At 44.5% G+C, this 22686-nt stretch overlaps 1 protein-coding gene across 3 annotated transcripts in view; it reads left to right on the top strand.

Annotated features, from left to right (window-relative positions):
• LOC141261631 (3'-5' RNA helicase YTHDC2-like) overlaps positions 1-22686 on the top strand; it is a 190200-nt gene that overhangs the window by 111507 nt on the left and 56007 nt on the right. For all 3 annotated transcript variants that reach the window (XM_073676231.1, XM_073676229.1, XM_073676230.1), the window contains 6 exons: positions 2788-2944; positions 5591-5698; positions 7839-7987; positions 8640-8775; positions 9173-9299; positions 12624-12689. In XM_073676231.1, the coding sequence (XP_073532332.1) occupies positions 2788-2944; positions 5591-5698; positions 7839-7987; positions 8640-8775; positions 9173-9299; positions 12624-12689 (743 nt within the window). The remainder of the gene's footprint in view (positions 1-2787; positions 2945-5590; positions 5699-7838; positions 7988-8639; positions 8776-9172; positions 9300-12623; positions 12690-22686) is intronic.

Raw genomic sequence — 22686 nt, 5'->3', positions numbered from 1 at the left:
TCTCCAATCGGGTCTGGAGGCCAGACTGTCCCTGGCCTCCCTTAAGAGCCAGGTGTCAGCTCTCTCAGTGCTTTTTCAGAGGCGCATTGCTAACAAGCCGCAAGTAAGGACATTTCTTCAGGGGGCTTCCCGATTGGTTCCCCCCTACAGACGACCACTAGAAACGTGGGATCTCAACCTGGTGCTGACAGCATTGCAGGAAACACCTTTTGAACCCCTTAGGGAAGTCCCACTCCGCCTTTTATCCCAGAAAGTGTTTTTTCTTGTGGCAATCACCTCGCTACGCAGGGTGTCTGAACTGACAGCACTCTCCTGCAGACGACCCTTCCTGGCTTTTTACCAGGACAAGGTAGTTCTCCGTACGGTCCCATCCTTCCTTCCGAAGGTTGTGTCCAACTTCCACCTCAATGAGGAAATTTCACTGCCACCCCTCTGTCCGGTCCCGGTTCATAGAGTGGAGAAGGCTCTGCATACACTTGACCTTGTCAGGGCATTACGTATCTATGTGTCTAGGACTGCGCCCTTCCGGAAGTCTGATTCTCTTTTCCTTCTTCTGGAAGGCGGCCGCAAGGGTCTACCAGCTTCCAAAGCTACCCTTGCCAGGTGGATCAAATCCACCATACAAGAGGCCTACCGCCTCAAAAATTCTCCTCTTCCAGCAGGTATTGCTGCACACTCTACAGGTGCGGTAGGGGCCTCCTGGGCCATTCAGCACCAGGCCTCGGCACAACAAGTGTGTAAAGCTGCCACCTGGACTAGTCTACACACGTTTACCAAACACTACAGAGTTCATACCCAGTCCTCAGCAGACGCAAGCCTGGGTAGACATATTCTGCAGGCGGCGGTGCCCCAATTATAGGATCCTGTCTACACAATATTCGTCCATTGCTTCCCACCCAGGGACTTCTTTGGGACTTCCCATGGTCCTGTGTCCCCCAATGAGGCGACCGAGTAAAGGAGATTTTTGTGTACTCACTGTAAAATCTTTCTCTTAGCCTCTAATTGGGGGACACAGCTCCCACCCTGTTCCCTGTTCCGGTCCGTTGTTATGTTGAGTTCTCCTATTGTTTTTTTTCTTGAGCTCGTACATAGTTGCCTTCTTATAGGCATGGTTATGTTATCCATGTTACGTTCTTCCTATTGCTTTTACACAAAACTGGAGAAGGCTGACGCCGTCCAGGGGTGTATACTGCAGAGGAGGAGCCACGGTTAATCTTTTTCAGATTATGCATAGTGTCGCCTCCTAGTGGACAGCAGCATAACACCCATGGTCCTGTGTCCCCCAATTAGAGGCTAAGAGAAAGAGATTTTACGGTGAGTACACAAAAATCTCCTTTTTCCAAAATTCTTAATTTCTTCTGTATCTCTGAATGTCCTCTCCCTCACCTCTGGGTCTGGCTCTGCTCCTGGACACCTCCTGTAGCCTTCTGGTCTATTCCCCTGTGATGTTACCTTCAGGGCAGTAGTATATGTGACATTTCATTTGGAGAAACAAGTTGGGGTCAGTGGGGGACCGGTCAGATGACTGCATTGCAAAAATCATATAAAGAAATGGCATTAATACTGGTGATTTAATAAATTAAAGGTTTTGTCCACTACTTGAACAACCCCTTCTTGATCTGAATGGATCTGAATGTTTACCTCCGATAATATAAACACGCTCCTACTCCCCTTCAGTGCCGGCCCTGTTCCATTGGTGTCGGCAGTCACTTTCCTTGGGATCACATGCAGTTGTTATAACACGTTAGCCATGTCACCAATCGGCGCGGGTGTCACTGTCCCCGCCTTTGGGTGTATTAATAATCAAGAGAAAGTGAGCGGTTGGACATAGGGCTCATGTGTCATAAAAAACGCACGTGAGCCCTGGGTATGCGAGCGCCAACACCGGTGGAACGGTGCCAACGTGGGAAGTGAGTCTAAGTGTATTTATTTTTATGGAAGCAAACATTCAGATTGAGAAGAGGTTGTCCTAGTAGTGGACAACCCCTTTAATTATAGCTTGGATAGTCCCTTTAAAATAAGACAAATATGTAATCTTTTAACTTTGCATAAAATATGTTCAAAGGGGTATTATTTTTTTAAAGTAATCATGACTTATTGCTAGGACATGCCTTCACTTTGGTGGTGGTCTGACCTCTACGGCCCTCATCAATCCTGAGAACAGGGAGAAGTTAGCACTTTGCAGGAAACTATATCTGGTCACATTCACTAAAATACATTTGAGCTGCAGTTCCCCTGTACAGCAGTGGACAGGCACCTCTGGGCAACAAAAACAGTCACTTTGCTGGTGTTGTGGCCCCTTGTTTTTAATTATCAGTGGAGATCTCAGAAGTTGGACACTCACTCAGCTTAAACTCCTGACTTATCCTAGCGATTTATTAAATTGGAGAACTTCTTTAACTGCTTCTGAACTGGACATAGACTTTAACTGTCTGGTGGTCCGCATTTTACTCTACAGTGACATTCTAAGACATCATTGCAGAGAAAGAAGCTGAGGTCCGCATTTTACTTTGTACTGGAGGTCCGCATTTTACTTTGTACTGGAGGTCCGCATTTTACTTTGTACTGACGTTTTAAAACATCATTGCAAAGTAAGCAGCTGCAGGAGTGAGGAGCAGACTGTCAGAATCAGCCGGACTCACCATAGAAAATGCAGAGATGGCACTACTTTTTCACCAGTCTAATTCAGAGAGCTGACACAATATGAGAACTTTATTGCAATTTCCACATCATGTCTTTATTTTGATTGGGCTGCTGAGCTGTTTTCAATTTCATTTCATGTAATAGGATGAAGTTCATGAACGTGATCGGTTCAGCGACTTCCTGCTAACTAAACTCCGAGATTTAATTCAGAAACATCCAACTTTGAAACTTATTCTCTCCAGTGCCGCATTGGACGTAAACTTGTTCTTTAGATACTTTGGAGGGTGTCCTGTCTTGTACAGTAAGTAGATTTCCAAATGGAACTTTGTAATTCAAATTACCAATGTTCAAATAATCCTGATAATCTGGTCTTTGATTTTTAGCTATATGAATTCATTTCTGAGATCTCTATCCTTTATGCTAAGTGTACGGTCTTCCTGCATTTTATGTTAGCATTTTATTTTTCTCTGCTTGCAATTTCTTGAAACTTAGAGAAGTTTTATGTTCTCTGCTATGACTGTCTAAGGCATCACCTGCGCCATCACATTGCATTAAAACATTTTTGATCTCGTTTGATTTCCAATTTCTTTTCTTAACAAAATAGCCTGTACACTTTCATTTTTATGGGATACAGGAGTCCTTGTTTTATAAGTGGAAATTTTACTTATGGGAAGGCTTCATTCTTGTTAATGGTCACATTGTAAAGTCTTAGTAAATACAGCTGTCATTGTACCCCAAGTATTGTAGATGGCAGAAGTAAAGCCTTCATCATGCACCGAAAATTTGGCTTCTAATGTTATAAGCTTGTTGGGTACATATGGAACGCTGTGGACAGTGCTGCTGGGTTGAAGCTGGGGACTGACCTCTTTGTTGGGGATTTCTGGAGCTCTTTTACACTTGTGATATCCCATACAGTAAAGAAAAGGGGGAATGTGAAGATGGACAGCAGCTCCGTCAAATACTTGGTTGTATCTTTTATGTATTCAGAATCAGCTGTATAATATGTCTGCACCTGTACCTTATATTTGGATTGTAAAATCCAAATCTAGACACTTTTTAGCTGATAGAATGAAAAGTATATGCAACCCCTGGCAAAAATTATGGAATCACTGGGCTCGGAGGATGTTCATTCAGTTGTTTAATGTTGTTGAAAAAAAGCAGATCACAGACATGGCACAAAACTAAAGTCATTTCAAATGGCAACTTTAGGGCTTTAAGAAACACTAAAAGAAATCAAGATTAAAAATGTGGTACTCCGTAAGGGTAATTTGTTTCAAGCCAAGCAGAGGGAAAAAATTATGGAATCACTCAATTCTGAGGAAAAAATTATGGAATCATGAAAAACAAGCACACAAAAGAACACTCCAATACATCACTAGTATTTTGTTGCACCACCTCTGGCTTTAATAACAGCTTGCAGTCTCTGAGGCATGGACTTAATGAGTGACAAACAGTACTCTTCATAAATCTGGCTCCAGCTTTCTCGGATTGCTGTTGCCAGATCAGCCTTGCAGGTTGGAGCCTTGTCATGGACCATTTTCTTCAACTTCCACCAAAGATTTTCAATTGGATTGAGATCCAGACTATTTGCAGGCCATGACATTGACCTTATGTGTCTTCTTTCAAGGAATGTTTTCACAGTTTTTGCTCTATTGGCAGGATGCATTATCATCTTCAAAAATGATGTCATCATCCCCAAACATCCTTTCAATTGATGGGATAAGACAACTGTCCAAAATATCAACGTAAACTTGGGCATTTATTGAAGATGTAATGACAACCATCTCCCCAGTGCCTTTACCTGACATGCAACCCCATATCATCAATGACTGTGGAAATCTGCATGTTCTCTTCATGCAGTCAACTTTATAAATCTCATTGGAACGGCACCAAACAAAAGTAGCAGCATCATCACCTTGCCCAATGCAGATTCGCGATTTATCACTGAATATGACTTTCATCCAGTCATCTACAGTCCACATTTGCTTTTCCTTAGCCTATTGTAACCATTGTTTTTTTCTGTTTAGGTGTTAATGATGGCTTATGTTTAGCTTTTCTGTATGTAAATCCCATTTCCTTTAGGTAGTTTCTTACAGTTCGGTCACAGACATTGACTTCAGTTTCCTCCCATTTGTTCCTCATTTGTTTTGTTGTGCATTTCCTGTTTTGGAGACATATTGCTTTAAGTTTCCGGTCTTGACGCTTTGATGTCTTCCTTGGTCTACCAGTATGTTTGCCTTTAACAACCTTCCCATGTTGTTTGTATTTGGTCCAGATTTTAGACACAGCTGACTATGAACAATAAACATCTTTTGCAACATTGCGTGATGATTTACCTTCTTTTAAGAGTTTGATAATCCTCAGTCCACTTGGTGCAACAGCTCTCCAAGGTGTGATCACTCCTTTTTAGATGCAGACTAACGAGCAGATCTAATTTGATGCAGGTGTTAGCTTTGGAAATGAAAATTTACGGGTTGATTCTATAATTTTTTTCTCAGAATTGAGTGATTCCATAATTTTTTCCAGGGGTTGTAGAGTGCTGGTAGTATGCTTCTTAGAGTCGTGCCTAATTATTTGACCATGGCGGAGATTTGGGATATTTATACTCTCCTGTCGGGTCTGACATCGAATGGTGAGAGACGCAACTGCAGACTGGGCAGGATGGTGGCAGAGTTGCCATCCGATGCTCTGCAGGTATCATGCATAGGCCTTATTCTCATTAATGGGACCATGCTTTCCCCACAACAGCTATAAGATAAGCAACAGTCAATTATTTTTTTTTCCCCCAGTGCATAGGCTCATGTTCTCGGCCATGGACGTGGGGTGGAGGCGGGGGGAGTGGAGTCGAATCTGTCCTTAAGGCAAATGCTTACTAATTTTATTTCTAAAAGAAAGTGCTTATGGTTTTCACCTGATTAATATTATGTTATGTTTCTGTCATCTGAAGTACCAGGACGACCCTTTAAAGTAAAAGAATTGTTTTTAGAGGATATTTTAAGAACTATGGGCTACAGAAATAAGGACATGCTGAAATACAAGAAAGAGAAGCAGTGTGGTATGTACTGATACTCATTATACGTAGTGAATTACTGCATGGTATACTCATTTTGTATATAAAAATTAGTAGAAAGTTAAAAAAATACAACTAGAAGATACAAGTTCCCAAGTACATGGACTGGTGTAGTGATTGATCCTGCAGCTACATCCTCCGGGGGTCACAGCAGGCTGCAGTGACTGAGAAAAATCATTTTAGTAGCAGGAAGGAAGAAAGGGAAAACTAAGGAGGCATTACAGCTGAGAGGTGTGAGGTAAGTGCACACACATTGTGTTTTGCTGTATATTTGCAGTTTTTTTTTTACTAACAAGTGTACACATGCCCTAATGAGTCAAAAATACGCACCAAAATACGCAGCAAATACGCACGTTTTTGATGCAGCTAATCTGCCAGAGAAAAGTCATCAGCAGATTTGGTGCAGAAAACACACAACGTGTGTGCACTTGGGGAGGGAATTTCTGAATTTTTCTAAGGAGTTATCCTGAAAGTAAGAAGACAGAGCAACATGAAAAGATTGGAAATAAAACAAAATGCTAATACATGCTTTAAAGGTGCAGATATTATATCCAAAATAATGTCTTTGGGTGTAAAACTAAACCTTCATCTTAAAAGTGGGGATGAGATGTGGCGCCCCTGAGGGTTCGGCCGCCACAGGAGTGTTGCACTTCTTTAATGGAGTGTGGTGTTCCTCCTCTGAGGTAAGTCCGGTGTGATGGTAGTTACCTAGTTTTGCATCCAACACCACACATTTCCACCGGAGGGAGCTATTATGCACTAGTGCTGCTCCCCTGGTCACAGGGAGACTGGGGAACACAAAGTGGTAGGAACCAGTTAGTGGGTGTGGGTGGAGGAACAGTTAGTGACACTTCTAATTTCATATTTAATAGAATGCCATCTTTGAACTTGGTTCTTTGGTCCCTGTCTGCCTAGTGCAGAGTCCAGTCCTTTAGACCTGTGTGGTCTCTGGCAGTCTTGCTGTCAAGTGGTCGTACTGTGCTGTCCAAAATACTGTGTTTAAAGTGACTTCCCTCCGGGAGCGCAGATCCTGTGTGGGCCTGCACCGGCATGGGACACAGCCCTCGTACCCTGACCTTTGGGACGAGAGGAAGGTTGCAGACAAGGAATGTCTCAACCCGACCAAGGACCAGGATCAAGAAGGCCCAGGAGCTTTAGAGTGTGGCTCCCTAGCAAATGGGTCCCGGGGAGGATGGAGACGGAGCGGAGCACGCCACCTGTCCTCTTCTACCTGATCTATTCAGAGGGATTCCGGCTGCGAGAGGGGTACCGACACCCGACCTCGTACTCTATGTCCAGGACGGGAAAGCCCGGTTAGGCCCTGAGGATCCCAGTGGACCTCGGCTGGAGAGGAATTGCCACCCGAGCCCCACACCTGAGAGGAGCTCAGAGGGAGACCCGGCCTATCTACACACGCACAGACGGGAAGGGGTAAAGTCTGTAGTGCAGGAACACTCTGGTGTAGGGACGCTACCAAACACTGGACTTCCTCGGAGGTAGTCGGACCCCCGTCCCTGGTGGCCACAGGACTCCGCGAGGAGCAGGGGGAAGCCTTGTGCTGCTTATGAGAACTGTTAGTAAAGCCTTGGAAATTCATCCCTATGGCCTCCGAACTGTTCATTACGCGCCATACCTAGCGACGCCGTGTCCCTTCTCCCGCACTACTACCCCACTTCTTCCCGCCTTGCCTGCCCTGAGGCCGCGCTCCGCCTGTGGGGAGCAGCGAGAACTTTAGCCGCCATGACATCGGACCTCAGCGGACTGTAGCGGCGCTGGTGGCGCATCACCAGACACCACAGGTGGCGTAGTCGACAAATTACCACTCAACCCGGATAGCCCTAACATCATTTTCAATGTGACGGCCCTGGGCACGGAACGGGTCAAGGCCACGACTGCATCCCCCGTTCTCAACATCTGACCCGGCTCCGAGTACCCCAGCTTCCCAGGGCAGGGCTTGAGAGGCGTCACATGAGACACTTTGTGTAAGGTATAAGGAACTGAGCACCAGATTCAGTCCTGAGCTAATGCACACTAAATTTCATAGGTAAATAGGAGAACATCTAGATCTGCATAATCATACATCTACATTACATGTGTTTTCTCTATAATAATGTCTTTGTCACAGAGGAAAAACAAAGGACAACTCTGTCTGAATGGCACTCGGCAAAAGAGAACAGCGTAAAGAGCGACACCCAAAGGCGGAGGAGCATTACCAGCATCGCAGTGGATTATGATCTGCTGGATGACGGAGGGGACACTGTGTTCAGTCAGCTGGTAAGGTGGAGTTACTTACTTAGGCAGCCAAAATAAAGCTAGATAGTAGTTTTGTAATATTTTTTTCTTGAAACTGATGGTTAGAATATAAGGGGTATTCTTTTCTCCTAACTCTAATATTTTGATATCTCATATATGCCACATTTTGAGCTAGTCTTAAAGCTGTCATCAGACCATGCTGCTCTATGTAAGAATAGCATAGTATGGGGACCGTTATGTTTGATAACTAAGAGTGCTAAAGGCATACACTGGGAATATAATGAATAAGTTTGGTGTATTCATGAGAAGAACTCCTCCCTGTATATCTCACCTGTTATTGATGATCATCAGCTATGGATCTGCATATATGACAGCCCATCAGACACTGAGTAAAGCATGGGGGTGCTCTTGTCATGACTACACCAGCACCAGACTCATCAACTCTCCTTTGTATTCTTTGAATGCTCCTATTAACCAAATAACATTTCTGTGCAGTTTTGGCTAATAGAGTGATCCTGACTCTAATCTGCTGCCTATACATAAAGCAGAATAGTCTGCTTTGATTCTGATGTATAATAAAATATGCTTGACAATAAAATATATGACGGAAGACATACAGTCCCTGTAGCAGCTTGGTAACTTTGACTTCTGCTCTCTATCGCTTTCCATTAAGACTGAGAAGGATGTGAATTGTTTAGAGCCGTGGCTGATAAAGGAAATGGACTTGTGTCTCTCTGATATTTGGCTCCATAGAGACCTAGATGCCTTTGCACAACTGTTCCAATTAATATTGACAGAAAATGTCAGTGGTAAGTTCATATCTTCTTTACTAGTAGTAATATTTCTCGGTCGATCTAATGCATTTTTTTCTTTTGCCTGTTGAGCATCCTCCATTGTGGACATTTGTGATTTCTTACATGAGAATGGATTTTGTTTTCTAAGCTCCCTACTGTTCCCTTTCCCACAAGTTTTACCATAAACATTATATAAACTTTGGCATAAAGCTGTACTCTCTCTACAGTTTGGCTTAACCTAGGGAAAGGTCACTGGCTTCTAGGCCCCGCTATTCATAATTTGCATTAATTTGTGCCTATTATACGATGTTATAAGATTCTGCTGAAAACATTTTTTTTGACTCGATATTAATTTGTTTGCATCATATATATTTATATATTAAGCATCAGACTGTTTTTTCTTATTTACTAGTCGACTACAGACACAGTGAATCAAGCGCTTCACCATTAATGGTGGCTGCTGGTCGAGGCTTTTTGTGCCAGGTAGAGCAACTTATTGGCATGGGAGCCAATGTCCACAGCAAAGCTTCCAATGGATGGTAATTACCCATTCCTCTATTAATTTTATTTTGAGTACTAGATAGTATAGATAGTGTTCATCCCACTTTACCTTTTGAGCAGTTTGTGGCTGTAGGACACGTGACATAAGCCATCTATCCTCACTGATTGTGGCTGTAGGATACGTGACATAAGCCGTCTATCCTCACTGATTGTGGCTGTAGGACACGTGACATAAGCCGTCTATCCTCACTGATTGTGGCTGTAGGACACGTGACATAAGCCATCTATCCTCACTGATTGTGGCTGTAGGATACGTGACATAAGCCGTCTATCCTCACTGATTGTGGCTGTAGGACACGTGACATAAGCCATCTATCCTCACTGATTGTGGCTGTAGGATACGTGACATAAGCCGTCTATCCTCACTGATTGTGGCTGTAGGACACGTGACATAAGCCGTCTATCCTCACTGATTGTGGTTGTAGGACACGTGACATAAGCCATCTATCCGCACTGATTGTGGCTGTAGGACACGTGACATAAGCCATCTATCCTCACTGATTGTGGCTGTAGGATACGTGACATAAGCCATCTATCCTCACTGATTGTGGCTGTAGGATACATGACATAAGCCATCTATCCTCACTGATTGTGGCTGTAGGATGCGTGACATAAGCCATCTATCCTCACTGATTGTGGCTGTAGGACACATGACATAAGCAGTCTATCCTCATTGGCTGTGGTTTTAGGACATGTGACATACACTGTCTATGCTCACTGATTGTGACTGAAGGATACGTGACATAAGCCGTCTATCCTCACTGATTGTGGTTGTAGGACACGTGACATAAGCCGTCTATCCTCATTGATTGTGGTTGTAGGACATGTGACATACACTGTCTATGCTCACTGATTGTGGCTGTAGGACACGTGACATTAGCCGTCTATCCTCACTGATTGTGGCTGTAGGACACATGACATAAACCCTCTATCCTATTGATTGTGGTTGTAGGACACGTGACATAAGCCGTCTATCCTCACGGATTGTGGCTGTAGCACAAATGACATAAGCCGTCTATCCTCACTGATTGTGGCTGTAGGACACGTGACATAAGCCGTCTATCCTCACGGATTGTGGCTGTAGCACAAATGACATAAGCCGTCTATCCTCACTGATTGTGGCTGTAGGACACGTGACATAAGCCGTCTATCCTCACGGATTGTGGCTGTAGGACCCATGACATAAGCCGTCTATCCTCACTGATTATGGCTGTTGGACACGTGACATAAGCCATCTGTCCTCACTGATTGTGGCTGTAGGACATGTGACATAAGCCGTCTATCCTCATTGATTGCGGTTGTAGGACACGTGACATAAGCCATCTATCCTCACTGATTGTGGCTGTAGGACACTTGACATAAGCCATCTATCCTCACTGATTGTGGCTGTAGGACACTTGACATAAGCCATCTATCCTCACTGATTGCGATTGTAGGACACATGACATAAGCCGTCTATCCTCACTGATTGTGGCTGTAGGACACGTGACATAAGCTGTCTATCCTCACGGATTGTGGCTGTAGCACAAATGACATAAGCCGTCTATCCTCACTGATTGTGGCTGTAGGACACGTGACATAAGCCGTCTATCCTCACGGATTGTGGCTGTAGGACACATGACATAAGCCGTCTATCCTCACTGATTATGGCTGTTGGACACGTGACATAAGCCGTCTATCACTGATTGTGGCTGTAGGATACGTGACATAAGCCATCTATCCTCACTGATTGTGGCTGTAGGACATGTGACATAAGCCATCTATCCTCACTGATTGTGGCTGTAGGACACTTGACATAAGCCATCTATCCTCACTGATTGCGATTGTAGGACACATGACATAAGCCGTCTATCCTCATTGATTGTGGTTGTAGGACACGTGACGTAAGCCGTCTATCCTCATTGATTGCGGTTGTAGGACACGTGACATAAGCCGTCTATCCTCACTGATTGTGGTTGTAGGACACGTGACATAAGCCATCTATCCTCACTGATTGTGGCTGTAGGTCACTTGACATAAGCCATCTATCCTCACTGATTGCAATTGTAGGACACATGACATAAGCCGTCTATCCTCATTGATTGTGGTTGTAGGACACGTGATGTAAGCCGTCTATCCTCATTGATTGCGGTTGTAGGACACGTGACATAAGCCATCTATCCTCACTGATTGTGGCTGTAGGATACGTGACATAAGCCATCTATCCTCACTGATTGTGGCTGTAGGATACATGACATAGGCCATCTATCCTCACTGATTGTGGCTGTAGGATACATGACATAAGCCATCTATCCTCACTGATTGTGGTGGTAGGACACGTGACATAGGCCATCTATCCTCACTGATTGTGGTTATAGGACATGTGACATAAGCCATCTATCCTCACTGATTGTGGCTGTAGGATACGTGACATAGGCCGTCTATCCTCACTGATTGTGGCTGTAGGACACATGACATAAACCCTCTATCCTATTGATTGTGGTTGTAGGACACATGGCATAAACTGTCTATCCTCACTGATTGTGGTTGTAGGACACATGGCATAAACTGTCTATCCTAACTGATGCATCATTTGCTCTTTAAGAGACCATTATATCCTGCATTAGTAACCTTAATTTACTGAAATTGCGCATTGTTGTTTAGAGGGTTATTTTTCTTTCATGATAGGCTCTAATAGGTTTATGAATGGTAGTCTGATAAAAGTGTTTTTTATATAAGGCTTGTAAAGGTTAAAAACCTCAAGCTAAGTTTTACTGCCCCATCGCTGCTCCAGAATTGTCTCTTCACCACTCCTCCCATTTTTTGTTGACAGGCTGCAACAATGACATCACAAATATAGCACATTTGACCCCCTGCAGCTATTCATTGTACTCACCAGTTGTGTACCCACTTCTTCTGCATCACCGCTCAGCCCAGTGATTGGCTGCAGGTGTCACGTGTTCTGCAGTTGTGGCATCAATGCTGCAGCCTGTCAACTAGGAGGCAGCACTGGAGTAGCTGTGGGCGAGTAAACTATATAGCTTATGTTAAACCTTTGCAGGCCTAATCACTTAAAACATGTATTCTTGGAAAACCTCTTTACGGTGGCCATATTCATTAGATGCATATTTTGTTGATTTCAGTTAAGAATAGTAAAATAAAAGTTTTCCATCCTGCGATTAGCAGCAGTGCACTGAGAAGATGTAAAAGCTACACATGACCTCAGTGTCGTCACATGTAGGCACCGAGTTCAGGGTGGTCACTTGTATGAGATTATCCGTCTACATTTTAAACAAAAATATTTCCAAATTTGTTTCCAATAGGACGGCTCTGGACTGGGCGAGACATTTTGGACAGACAGAAGTCGTTGACCTCTTGGAATCATACAGGTAAACCTGATTTAATAGTTCTATTTTTTTTCCTCAAGTAATTTATATTGGACTGAATAAAATGCTAAATTTTCCTTGTGTTAATTGTATGCCAGGTAGGCCTGCTTTAGGCCTGGGTCACACTGTCAGCATTACTTCAAATGACTCTAATGTTTCACTATGGAAATAAGTTAGTGTGTGAAAATTGCCAAATATCTCTTATGCTCCAATTTCCTAGCAACTTTCCTTTCCATAGGAAAAGACTGAATTTTCTAGCAAATTGCAATGAACGTTGTTTGGAGCCTTAGTAACAGACAAAACCTATTGACATGCCCTTGAAGGGCATAATGATTACAGAGCTTTAAAGGGGTTATGCCTTTTAAAATTGTATTGTACCATAGGTTTGCTGTGGTCTAAAATATCAAAAGTATCTGCTACTCGCTTATCCTGGTGCAGCGCTGCCTCTCTATTGCTGCTCCAGTCTTTGTTGAACGTTGCAGTAGTGAAGCCACGTCTGCAGTGCTGCAGCCAATCCCCAAGCGAGAACAAGACACTGAGCTCGGTGATTGGTTACAGTGGTTGCAAGGGTTGGGGGCATTATATCACCACTGCAGCCAATCAATAAAGTCTGGAGCTGCGATGGAGAAGAAGCACTTAAAGGGGTTTTCCCACGAACAAAGTTAATTTTACTCGATAGATCCTGGAATAATAATAACTTCCACAATTCGATGTTATTAAATAAAATGTTCCTGTGCTGAGATAATCTTATACGGTGGTGGCCAAAAGTATTGGCACCCCTGCAATTCTGTCAGATAATACTCCGTTTCTTCCTGAAAATGATTGCAATCACAAATTCTTTGGTATTATCTTCATTTAATTTGCTTGCAAGGAAAAAACACAAAAGAGAATGAAGCAAAAATCAAATCATTGATCATTTCACACAAAACTCCAAAAATGGGCCAGACAAAAGTATTGGCACCCTCAGCCTAATACTTGGTTGCACAACCTTTAGCCAAAATAACTGCGAACAACCGCTTCCGGTAACCATCAATGAGTTTCTTACAATGCTCTGCTGGAATTGTAGACCATTCTTCTTTGGCAAACTGCTCCAGGTCCCTGATATTTGAAGGGTGCCTTCTCCAAACTGCCATTTTGAGATCTCTCCACAGGTGTTCTATGGGATTCAGGTCTGGACTCATTGCTGGCCACCTTAGAAGTCTCCAGTGCTTTCTCTCAAACCATTTTATAGTGCTTTTGGAAGTGTGTTTTGGGTCATTGTCCTGCTGGAAGACCCATGACCTCTGAGGGAGACCCAGCTTTCTCACACTGGGCCCTACATTATGCTGCAAAATTTTTTGGTAGTCTTCAGACTTCATAATGGTGTGCACACGGTCAAGCAGTGTCTTACCATGCACGGAACATGGTCTGATCATACCACATCTCCTGGGCAGGGGAGGAAGCAAAAGAGTATACAGACATTACAGCACAGGATCACAGCCGATTCTTCCTTTGAAGGAAAACATTGTTTAAAAACAGGAAGGTAAATGTTTTACCTCACAAAAAGAATCATTTGCGATCCCCTGCTGTCCTGTCTTTATCCTCTTTTTTGCTTCCTCCCTGCACAGGATCTGTGGTATCATCAGACCATGTTCCTGCACGGTCAGACACAGCCATTACACAGTACACAGCAGGGGCACATTTATAGGACTATCTCAGCACAGGAACATTGCGGATCTCGCTAAGGTATCCTAGTCCCTTGTATCCGTGCTAGACCGGCTGCCTATTCCCCCCTGCTAAATCTGCTAGCGGATCTCGGGACCCATCGGCTAAGTCCACTTGCAATAGCCTTAAAATTACTAGGCAGGAGAGTCAATCCAGGTCCTCCTCCTGCTCCCTGTTTTCCCCTAGCACCTCTCGGTGGATAGCTTCCCCCCCATCGTCCTCCCCTGATTCACCTGCTGAACTGGACTCAGACATAGTCTCCGACGCCAACTCATATCCGGACTCTGACCTTGATTTTAATATGAGAGACATGGTTCAGAGCCTCATTGTGGCGGTGAATCAGACTTTTCACATCAAGGATTCTTCTACGGAACCCGCAGAACAGGCATCATCCTTCAGATACTCTAAACCAGCCATCGGGTTTTTGCCCCACATAAGGAATTTGAGGAGGTTCTTTCCAGAAAAAGGGAACATCCGACACGATACTTCCAGAGAGGTAAGCGGTATCCTGTATCCCTTCGCCTCTGACCTTATGGAAAACTGAACCAGTTCCCCAACGGTGGTTCTTCCAGTTTCCAGGTTGTCCACTAACACTGTCCTGCCCCTTATGGATGGAGAATCCCTCAGGGACTCCAATGACAGACTCATAGAGTCGTTCGCCAAATCTGCCTTTGAATCAGCTGACTACACATTATATCCTGCCTTTGCCACCACATGGGTGTCAGTCCATTTCTGCATGGGCTAAGCAACTCCGTCAAGGCATCCTCGCTGGAACACAACCTGATGAGATAGCTGATTTCGTGAACCAGATCTCTAATGCGGGAAAGTATCTGGTCTCTGCTTCCCTGGACGCCGCCTCTTGCTCTGGTCATGCGGCCAGTAATATAGTGGCCATACGCAGAACCATCTTGCTAAAGGCATGGCAGGCGGGCTTGTCCTCCAAGAAGTCCCTCACCAACTTGCCTTTTTAGGGATCTCTACTATTTGGAACCAGGCTGGACCAGATTATAAAGGAGGCCACTGGAGCTACGAGCGCTCTGCTTTCTCAAGCAAAAACCTCGGCGTCCGCCCCTGTAGCGTAAGTTTCGACCCTTTTGGCGCTTCTCGGCTACGGAAGATTCCTCCCTTCAGGGAAGGCATCAGGCACCTCAGGAAAGAAAAAGGGTTTCCTTCAAAGTGTCTCCTTCCTGGCGTGCCCGCAATGCGCAGTGCAGATCCTCCAGGAATCGACTTGTCAGGTCTCCTTCACATGACGCTCAGGGATTCTCCCAGGCTGGGCAGCTGTCTCCTGTTTGTCAGGGATGTTTGGCTCGTCTCCATCGAGGACGCCTGGGTCAGAGAGGTTGTATCTTCAGGATACAAAATAGAATTATTTTCATGGCCCTGAGATCGTTCCTTCGAATCCCATCCCCCAATGGAATGGATCCCTCTCTGGTTCCAGATATTGCCTCTCTCCTCAGATCAGGCGTCATTGTTCCTGTTCCATCCCAGGAATGTTTCACAGGCTTTTAGTCAAACCTCTTTGTAGTTCCAAAGAAGGACGGGTCGGTTGGAGCCATCTTGTATCTAAAATTGCTGACAGAAGGGTTAGTCTTCGCCATTTCAGAATGGAATCCCTTCTTTCAGTAAGAGCTTCCATGAAGTCACGAGCGTTCCTGTGCTCGGGAGACATCCAAGACGCCTATCTCCACGTCCCTATCTTTCCAGGGCATAAGAAGTTCCTGTGCTTTGCGGTACGACAGGACCCCTTTCAGCTCGTTGCCCTGCCATTCAGTCTCACAACCGCTCCAAGAGACTTCACAAAGATAATGGCAGCAGTGATGGCCCTCCTGTGGATCAGGGACCTTGTGGTCATCCCTTGTCTTGACTATCTCCTCATCAAGGCTCCTAATTTTTCCCTTCCCAGGAAAGTGTCCATCACTCTCAATACCCTATCTTGGCTCGGCTGGATAGTCAACAGGGAAAAATCCTGTCTTGTCCCCACTCAGCGATTTATATTCCTAGGCATGCTGTTCAACCCTCTTCAGGCAAGGTTCTTCCTCCCCAAGGAGAAGAGAGCTGCCCTCCAACGGGGTAGGGGTTTCACTGTCTTCAGGCCACTTGGCCTCCATCTCTCTGTTCTGCCATGGAGGTCCTGGGAAGGATGGTGGCTGCTGCAGAGACAATTCCAATCTCACAATTCTGCACCAGACCGCTTCAGCAGGCCATCCTATCCCAGTGGAACAGATCTGTTCTCTCTCTGGACCGTCCAGTTCGGATCTCGTCTTGGGTCAGGGCATTCCTAAATTTGTGGCTGTCATCCCCGCTCATTCTTCAGGGTTGATCCTTTCTTCCCATTCACTTGAAAGTGATGACAATGCATGCCAGTCTCCTCGGGTGGGGAGTGGTTTTCCACAACCTGACGGTCCAGGTACGTTGGTCGCTGGATGAGTCCTCCCTACCAATCAACATCTTAGAGATCAGGGCCATTCTTCTGTCCCTTCTTCACTGGCGGTATCTTCTCAGGGGCCTCCTGGTCCGAGTTCAGACAGACAATAGCACAGCGGTGGCATATGTCAACCACTAAGGAGGGACCCGGAGTCCTTTGGCGTTAACCAAAGTCTCCCAGATGCTTCTCTGGGCAGAGAACAAGGTTCTGGCAACATCTGCAGTACACATCCAGAAAATAGAGAATTGGGCCGCCGACTTTCTCAGTCGCGAGGGAGAATGGTCCCTACATCAGGATGTCTTTCTTCAGATGTGTCTGAGGTGGGGCACTCTAGATGTAGATCTCATGGCGTCTCGGTTGAACAGAAAGGTTCCACAGTTCGTCTTCAGATCCCGCAACCCTCTCGTGGTGGGACTTGGCACACTGGCGATTCCCTGGTCCCAATTCACTGTCTCCTACCTGTTCCCGCCTCTTCACATTCTTCCCACGCTGCTAAAGATCAAAGCAGAAAGGGTGCCTGTCATTCTGATGGCACCGGATTGGCCCAGGAGGTCCTGGTATGCAGAGGTCATCAACCTTCTTGCAGATGCTCCTTGGAAGCTTCCAGACAGACTAGATCTGGTTTCCCAGGGCCCCATCTTCCACCGGAATTCTCGCTTGCTCGATTTGACGGTTTTGCTGTTGAAACCGTGGTTCTAAGAGCTTCTGAGTTTTCGGGACCAGTGATTCAGATGATAATCCGGGCTCGGAAGCAGTCATCATCTCGAGTCTACTACCGGACTTGGAGAGCTTTTTTCCGTTGGTGTTAGACTAATCACACCGTGCCTATGACTTTCTCCCTTTCTTCGATTCTGGCTTTTCTTCAGACAGGACTTGAGACAGGCCTTGCTCTCAGCTCTCTGAAGGGCCCAGGTCTCCGCGCTATCTATTCTCTTCCAGAAGAATTTGGCTTCTCGCCCTCAGGTCAGAACTTTGCTCCAGGGAGTGGCCCACGTACTGAACTGCAGTCGATCCCTGGGACCTGAACCTAATTTTGGAGGCAATTAGAGTTTCTCCCTTTGAACCACTACGTTTAGTATCTGTCTTTTTTTACTTGGAAGGTGGTTTTCCTTGTGGCCTTCACTTCCATAAGGTGCGTTTCGGAGCTGGCGGTTCTATATTGTCGCTCTCCTCTCCTTGTTCTCCATCAGGACAAGGTAGTTTTGGGACCGGTGCCTTCTTTTCTTCCACAGGTGGTTTCCACCTTTCATGTCAATGAGTACATTGTCCTCCCTTCCCTTTGTCCAACTCCAACTCACCCCCTGAAACACTCCCTGAATAGATTGGACCTGGTCAGGGCAGTTCGAGTTTACCTTGCTAGGACCGCCCCCATCGCGGAGAGGCCTTCCAGCTTCCAAGACTACGATTGCTCGCTAGATCCGGACGGCAATCTAAGAACAGAACGCCTCCATCTGGGATTAAGGCCCACTCTACCAGTGCGGTGGGCACCTCCTGGGCCGTTCGTCATAGGACGTCCGCCCTACATCTCTGCAAAGCGGCCACCTGGTCTTTCGTTCACACGTTTGCCAAGTTTTACAGGGTCCATACCTATGCTTTGGCAGATCCCAGCCTAGGTAGGAGAATCCTGCTGGCGGTAGTGGTTGTACTCTGACCTGAATGTAGTTTTCTGCGGTTTCCCTCCCCAGTGACTGCTTTGGGACCTCCCGTGGTTTCCTATGTCCCTCAATGAAGCGATAGAGAAAACAGGATTTTTGGTTACTCACGGAAAATCTGTTTCTCGGAGCCTTCATTGGGGGACACAGCACTCTCCAATGTTTGACAGCTTTACTAACTGTTTTTAAAGTTACTGTTCGCATTTGTGTATTTCTCTTTTAAATGTTGCGTCTACTGCTTGTACACTAACTTAATGCCAGTCGGTGGGGTGTACACTGCTGGGGAGGAGCTAACTTTTTTTGTGCATAGTGTCAGCCTCTTAGTGGCAACAGCATACACCTATGGTTTCCTGTGTCTCCCAATGAAGGCTCTGAGAAACAGGTTTTACTGGGAGTAACCAAAAATCCTGTTTTAGACCTCTAAATCCTAAGGTACAATAAAATGTTAAAAAAGGACAACCCCTTTCTGACGTACGACCTAATAGTACGTCATGGTGACCTGGGCCTATTGGACCAATGACGTATTATTAGGTCATATGGCGATCGCACCCGCACATTGACCCCATCAATGCTGCGATCGAAGTCGATCGCAGCATTGCGGGGGCAAGGGGAGGTGATCGCAATACTCACCTCCTCTCCCGGCCTCCAGCGCTGTCTGGCACGGCTTCCTGGTTGTTGCCATGACGACCCAATGTCGCCATGACAACATCCGGGCCACCAGACAGGAGGAAGATATTTTGGTCATGCGCAGTACATGACCAAAATATCTTCTGCATCTGCAGCACTGACAGCCTGTATAGCACAGGGATGGTGCTGCATTCCTGTGCTATACAGGCGATCAGAATAAAAAAAGTGAAAGTCCCAGAGTGGGACACAGAATAAAAGTTAAAAAAGTGTTAAAAAATGAATAAAAAAAAAATTGTAAAAATATAAAAAAAAATAATCCACCAAAAATAAAAATAATACCCATCAATAAATATTATTGTGAAAAAAAAAAAAAACAATAAAAGTACGCATATTTGCTATCGCCGCGTCCGGAACGACCTGACCTATAAAACTGTCCCACTAGTTAACCCCTTTAGTGAACACGGTAAAAAAATAAATAAAAAACAAAGCAAAAAACAATGCTTTATCATCATACCTCCAAACAAAAAATGAAATAACACGTGATCAAAAAGACAAATATAAATAAAAATGGTACCGCTGAAAACGTCATCTTGTCCCGCAAAAGACAAGCCGCTATACAGCTCCATCAGCTGAAAAATAAAAAAGTTATAGCTCTCAGAATAAGGCGATGCAAAAAAATATTTTTTTCTATAAAATAGCTTTTATGGTGTAAAAGCGCCAAAACATAGAAAATAGAAAAACGATATAAATGTAGTACCGCTGTAAACATACTGACCCGAAGAATAACGCTGCCTTATCAATTTTACCACACGTGGAACAGCATTAAAAAAAATCCCATATTCTGGAATTGCTGGTTTTTGTTTATTCTGCCTCCCAAAAATCGGAATAGAAAGCGATCAAAAAATGTCAAGTGCCTGAAAATGGCACCAATAAAAACGTCAAGTCATCCCGCAAAAAACAAGCCATCACATGACTCTGTCGGCCAAAATATGGAAAAATTATAGCTCTCAAAATATGGCGATGCAAAAACTAGATTTTGCAAAAAAATGCGTCTTTTAGTGTGTGACAGCTGTCAATCATAAAAACCCGATATGAATCTGGTATCACTGCAATCGCACCGACCCGAAGAATAAAGTCATCTAATCACTTATACCGCACGAGGAACGGTGTAAAAAATAAACTCTAGGGTTAGGGTTAGGGTTGTGTTAGGGTTGGGCTAGGGATTGTTTTCAAAAGTAAAAAAAAAAAGACGACGATATGGCGACTAGTGTTGAGCGCAAGTGCTCTCTACTTGAGTTTGCATCAGGTGCTCGGGTATGCACTGAGTATCGCTGGTGCTCAAGTGACATGCTAGAGTCTCCGCCTCATATGCTTCGTGGCCATAAAAAAACTCGCGGGGATTGCCTGCCATGCACGAGCGATCCCCGCATGTTTTTTTTGGGGTGTCTAATAACTATGAAACATGGGAGCGGGGACTCGAGCATGTCACTCAAGCACCTTCGGTACATGGTGCATACCTGAGTACCCGATGCAAACTCAAGTAGCGAGCACTTACGCTCAAGACTAATGACAAGTTATTCAATATGATGACCTAATGTTATCAAATTCTGTGTCGTACCTCTGGGTTCAAAATGTTCACTATACCCCTTGATAAAATCCTTGAGGGGTGTCGTTTCCAAAATGGGGTCACTTGTGGGGGGTTTCCACCATTTAGGCACATCAGGGGCTCTCCAAACGCAACATGGCGTCCGCTCTCAATTCCAGCCAATTTTGCGTTAAAGTCACACAATGCTCCTTCCCTTCTGTATTTTCCCCACATATGGGGTATTGGCGTACTCATGAGAAATTGCACAACAGTTATTGGGGTCCATTTTCTCCTCTTACGCTTGTGAAAATAAAAAAAAATTGGGGCTAAAACATCATTTTTTTGGTAAAAGTTTGATTTTTTTTATTTTCATGGCTCCATGTTATAAACTTCTGCAAAGCACTTGGGGGTTCAGGGTGCTCACCATGCATCTAGATAAGTTCCCTGAGGGGTCTAGTTTCCAAAATGGTGTCACCTGTGGGGTTTTTCCACTGTTTAGGCACATCAGGGGCACATCCGCTAAGTATTCAAGCAAATTTTACATTCAAAAAGTTAAATGGCGCTCCTTCCCTTCCGAACCCTGCCGTGCGCCCAAACAGTGGTTTTTCCCCACATATGGGGTATCTGCATGCTCAGGGGAAATTGCACAACAGACTGGTGCAATTTCTTCTGTTACCCTTATGAAAATGCAAAATTGGGGGCTGAAAAACATTTTTGTTGCAAAAATGTGAAAATTTTATTTTTACGGCTCAATGTTCTAAACTTCTGTGAAGCACCTGGGGTTTCAAGGTGCTCACCACACATCTAGATAAGTTCCCCTGAGGGGTCTAGTTTCCAAAATGGTGTCACTTGTGGGGGGTTTCCACTGTTTAGGCACATCAGGGGCTCTCCAAACGCAACATGGCGTCCGCTAATTATTCAAGCAAATTTTACAATCAAAAAGTCAAATGGGGCTCCTTCCCTTCCGAACCCTGGCGTGCGCCCAAACAGTGGTTTTTCCCCACGTATGGGGTATCTGCGTGCTCAGGGGAAATTGCACAACAAATTTTGTGGTCCACTTTTTCCTGTTACCCCTGCGAAAATAAAAAAAATTGGGTCTAAAGTAACATTTTTGTGAAAAAAGTTAAATGTTCATTTTTTTCTTCCACATTCCAAAAATTCCTGTGAAGCACCTGAAGGGTTATTAAAGTTGTTGAATGTGGTTTTGAGCACCTTGAGGGGTGCAGTTTTTAGAATGGTGTCACTTTTGGGTTTTTTCTGTCATAAAGACCCCTCAAAGTGACTTCAAATGTGATGTTGTCCCTAGAAAAAAGTTTTTTTAAATTTTGTTGGAAAAATGAGAAATCGCTGGTCATCTTTTAACCCTTATAGGTCCCTAATAAAAAAAAAAAAAAAAATTGGTTCCAAAATTGTGCTGATGTAAAGTAGACATGTGGGAAATGTTATTTATTAACTCTTTTGTGTGACATATCTCTCTGATTTAAGGGCATAAAAATTCAAATTTTGAAAATTGCAAAATTTTCAAAATTTTCGCCAAATTTCCATTTTTTTCACAAATAAACGCAAGTGATATCGAAGAAATTTTACCACAATCATGAAGTACAATATGTCATGAAAAAACAATCTCAGAATCAGTGGGATCCGTTGAAGCGTTCCAGAGTAATTACCTCATAAAGTGACAGTGGTCAGAATTGTAAAAATTGGCCCGGTCATTAACGTGCAAACCACCCTCGGGGGTAAAGGGGTTAAGATGACCATTCAGATTCGGTAATTTGTAATCAAATGCCACCAATAATGTGTACCCCATCCCATGTAGACTGTGAGCCCTCGCGGGCAGGGTCCTCGCTTCTCCTGTACCAGTCGCTGTCACGTTTTGTTCAAGATTATTGTAATTATTTTTCTATGTATATCCCTTTTTCACATGTAAAGCACCATGGCGTAAATGGCGATATAATAATAATAATGGGGGAAGCCTGAATGTTGAGGTGAGAAGATGATCCAGCT

Source organism: Phyllobates terribilis, unplaced genomic scaffold, assembly GCF_046119375.1.
Source record: "Phyllobates terribilis strain yellow unplaced genomic scaffold, ASM4611937v1 Scaffold_1__5_contigs__length_1240528914, whole genome shotgun sequence".
Taxonomy (NCBI): domain Eukaryota; kingdom Metazoa; phylum Chordata; class Amphibia; order Anura; family Dendrobatidae; genus Phyllobates; species Phyllobates terribilis.
This window is presented reverse-complemented; position numbering and strand designations above follow the sequence as displayed.